General features: G+C 40.0%; 1 protein-coding gene across 3 annotated transcripts in view; it reads left to right on the top strand.

Annotated features, from left to right (window-relative positions):
- KNG1 (kininogen 1) overlaps positions 1-2,390 on the top strand; it is a 26,746-nt gene that overhangs the window by 8,144 nt on the left and 16,212 nt on the right. For 2 of the 3 annotated variants that reach the window (XM_011964367.1, XM_011964366.1), the window contains exon 5: positions 891-998. The exons of the other annotated variant lie outside the window; for it this stretch is intronic. In XM_011964367.1, the coding sequence (XP_011819757.1) occupies positions 891-998 (108 nt within the window). The remainder of the gene's footprint in view (positions 1-890; positions 999-2,390) is intronic. 3 annotated transcript variants of the gene reach the window in all.

The following is a 2,390-nucleotide window of genomic DNA, read 5'->3' as shown; positions in this document are numbered from 1 at the left end:
TGTTATCTCAGTTCACTGCAACCTCCACCTCCCAAGTTTAAGAGATCTCCTGCCTCAGCCTCCCGAATAGCTGGGCTTACAGGCACCCGCCACCACACTCGGCTAATTTTTGTATTTTCGGTAGAGACAAGGTTTCCCCAAGTTGGCCAGGCTGGTCTTGAACTCCTGACCTCAGGTGATCCGCCTGTCTCGGTCTCCCAAAGTGCTAGGATCACAGGCATGAGCCACCAGGCCTGGCCCACCCAGACTTTTCTGATAGTTGACTGGGTCGCTTATATTTCAGTCTCTTATTATGAGTGATTCCCTTTGGTCAGCAACATTCTCTGCATTTAATAAACCTTACAACTTGCTTTCATGTGAGCATGCTTTACTCAATGATGTCCATATAGAGCTATCAGGGTGGGAGAGGCCCAGACTAAAGTAGGAGAAATCTTACTACTTGGTAACCTGGGAGCCTGAGGACCCAGCAGTAAAGACCACTCCCCTCCAAAGTTTTCTTTATCCATCTAGAAGGGCATTATTATTTTAATGAAATTCAGTAAACATTTCTCTCTGCAGCCTGGCAGGGGAACCATTGTTAGGATTTACTTAAAGAAATCCATGTTCCAAACCTGGCTGAAAAATAGCAAAATATATATATTGCTTGTCATTTTCAGATGGCTAGTGGTGTGTGTGTGTGTGTGTATAGTGTGTGTGTTTGTGTGAGAGATGTGAGTGTTAAGGTGCTCAATGTTTATTCAGCATTTTTTTGCCTAGTAATAATAATAATTTATATTTCTTGAGCACTTTTTATATTGCCACACAGTTTTCTAACCTCCTCATAACATTCATATCCCACAGCGAATAATGTTTAAACCGCCCTTTAAATATGCAATCTGAAATTGTTTCAGGTGGTGGCTGGATGGAACTTTCTAATTACCTACTCAATCGTGCAAACGAATTGTTCCAAAGAGAATTTTCTGTTCTTAACTCCAGACTGCAAGTCCCTTTGGAATGGTGTAAGTGGGCAAAAATTTAATGATAAAGTTCTTAGCATTTTGTTTACATTTTGATGGTAACTATCAAGTTGAGTGGGAAGACCGTCACGAAAATTTTAGATGACATTCAGCAATTCATATTCACATTCACTCGAGAAGCCTAAAGCTCACATCACTGGTCAAGCTGCCTTACCTACCTGGCCAAAGAATCTGCACAGCTAGCATTAAGGATTTTTTTATAACTTTATTTTATTTTATTTTTTGAGACAGAGTCTCACTCTGTTCCCCATGCTGGAGTGCAGTGGTGCAATCTCGTCTCACTGCAGCCTCCACCTCCCGGGTTCAAGCTATTCTCCTGCCTCAGCCTCCCAAGTAGCTAGGACTACAGGCGCCAACCACCATGCATGGCTAATTTTTGTATTTATAGTAGAGACAGGGTTTTACCGTGTTGGCCAGGGTGGTCTGGAACTCCTGATCTCAGGTGATCCGCCCACCTTGGTCTCCCAAAGTGCTGGAATTACAGGCGTGAGCCACTGCGCCTGGCCAGCAGTAAGTATTTACAGAGTGTAACCAGGGGCGACGAATAGACAAAATGCTTGAACTGTCAAGTGTATCTTCATTATGTCTCCACACTTTCCTATTTCCTCTTCTTCCCCGTGTGCTCAATGCCCACATGGTATTCCCTTGCTCTACACAGGGTTATTCTTCATGTCAAACTTTCCTCTGCTTGTTTTCTCATCTTCTCTTCCCTACCTTTATCTTTAATAAACAGACCCTGAGTCTCTAGCCCTTACTGGTCCTTCCTAGCATCGTATCTTGTTATCTGCACCAAAATCACATTAAAATGGTGTATCTCAAGGTAGTAGTAGCCAGTGAATGTTAAGATGGCTAAGACATGATATGTGCCCAGGGATGTTTGCATTTGAGCAGAAGACTGTGGAATTGTCTGCAAGTCATTGCAGACAAGGAATTGCTGCAAGTCCTTTGATCTAGTAATTCTGCTTCTAATTCTTTTATATGGGAAATCCAGACCATAAGATGTTAATTTCAGTTGTTTTTTAATAGAAAAATATTGTAAATAAATTGTTTGTGCAACATTAGAGAATGGTTAAGTAAATTACAGTATATCCATACAGAGTAAAAATACAGCCCACTGAATGAGAGAAAATATTTGCAAGAGTTTAACATGATACAGCTATCAAAAATTTTTAATTTTTAGTGACATAGTAAAATGGTTACAATGTTAAGTAAAAAACAAAAAAAGTGGGACACAAAGCTATACATGCAGATTTATTTAAATATGTAAAATAAATGTGAATATAAAAAGTAATGGAAAACAAATTACGACAAAATATAGAATGTAGTTAACTTTCATTTGGCATTGTGGGTGCTTTTTCTTTTCTTTCTTTCTTT

This window comes from Mandrillus leucophaeus, unplaced genomic scaffold (assembly GCF_000951045.1).
Source record: "Mandrillus leucophaeus isolate KB7577 unplaced genomic scaffold, Mleu.le_1.0 Scaffold695, whole genome shotgun sequence".
NCBI classification, from domain to species: Eukaryota; Metazoa; Chordata; class Mammalia; order Primates; family Cercopithecidae; genus Mandrillus; species Mandrillus leucophaeus.
The sequence above is the reverse complement of the archived record's forward strand: the minus strand, read 5'-3'. Positions and strand labels throughout refer to the sequence as shown.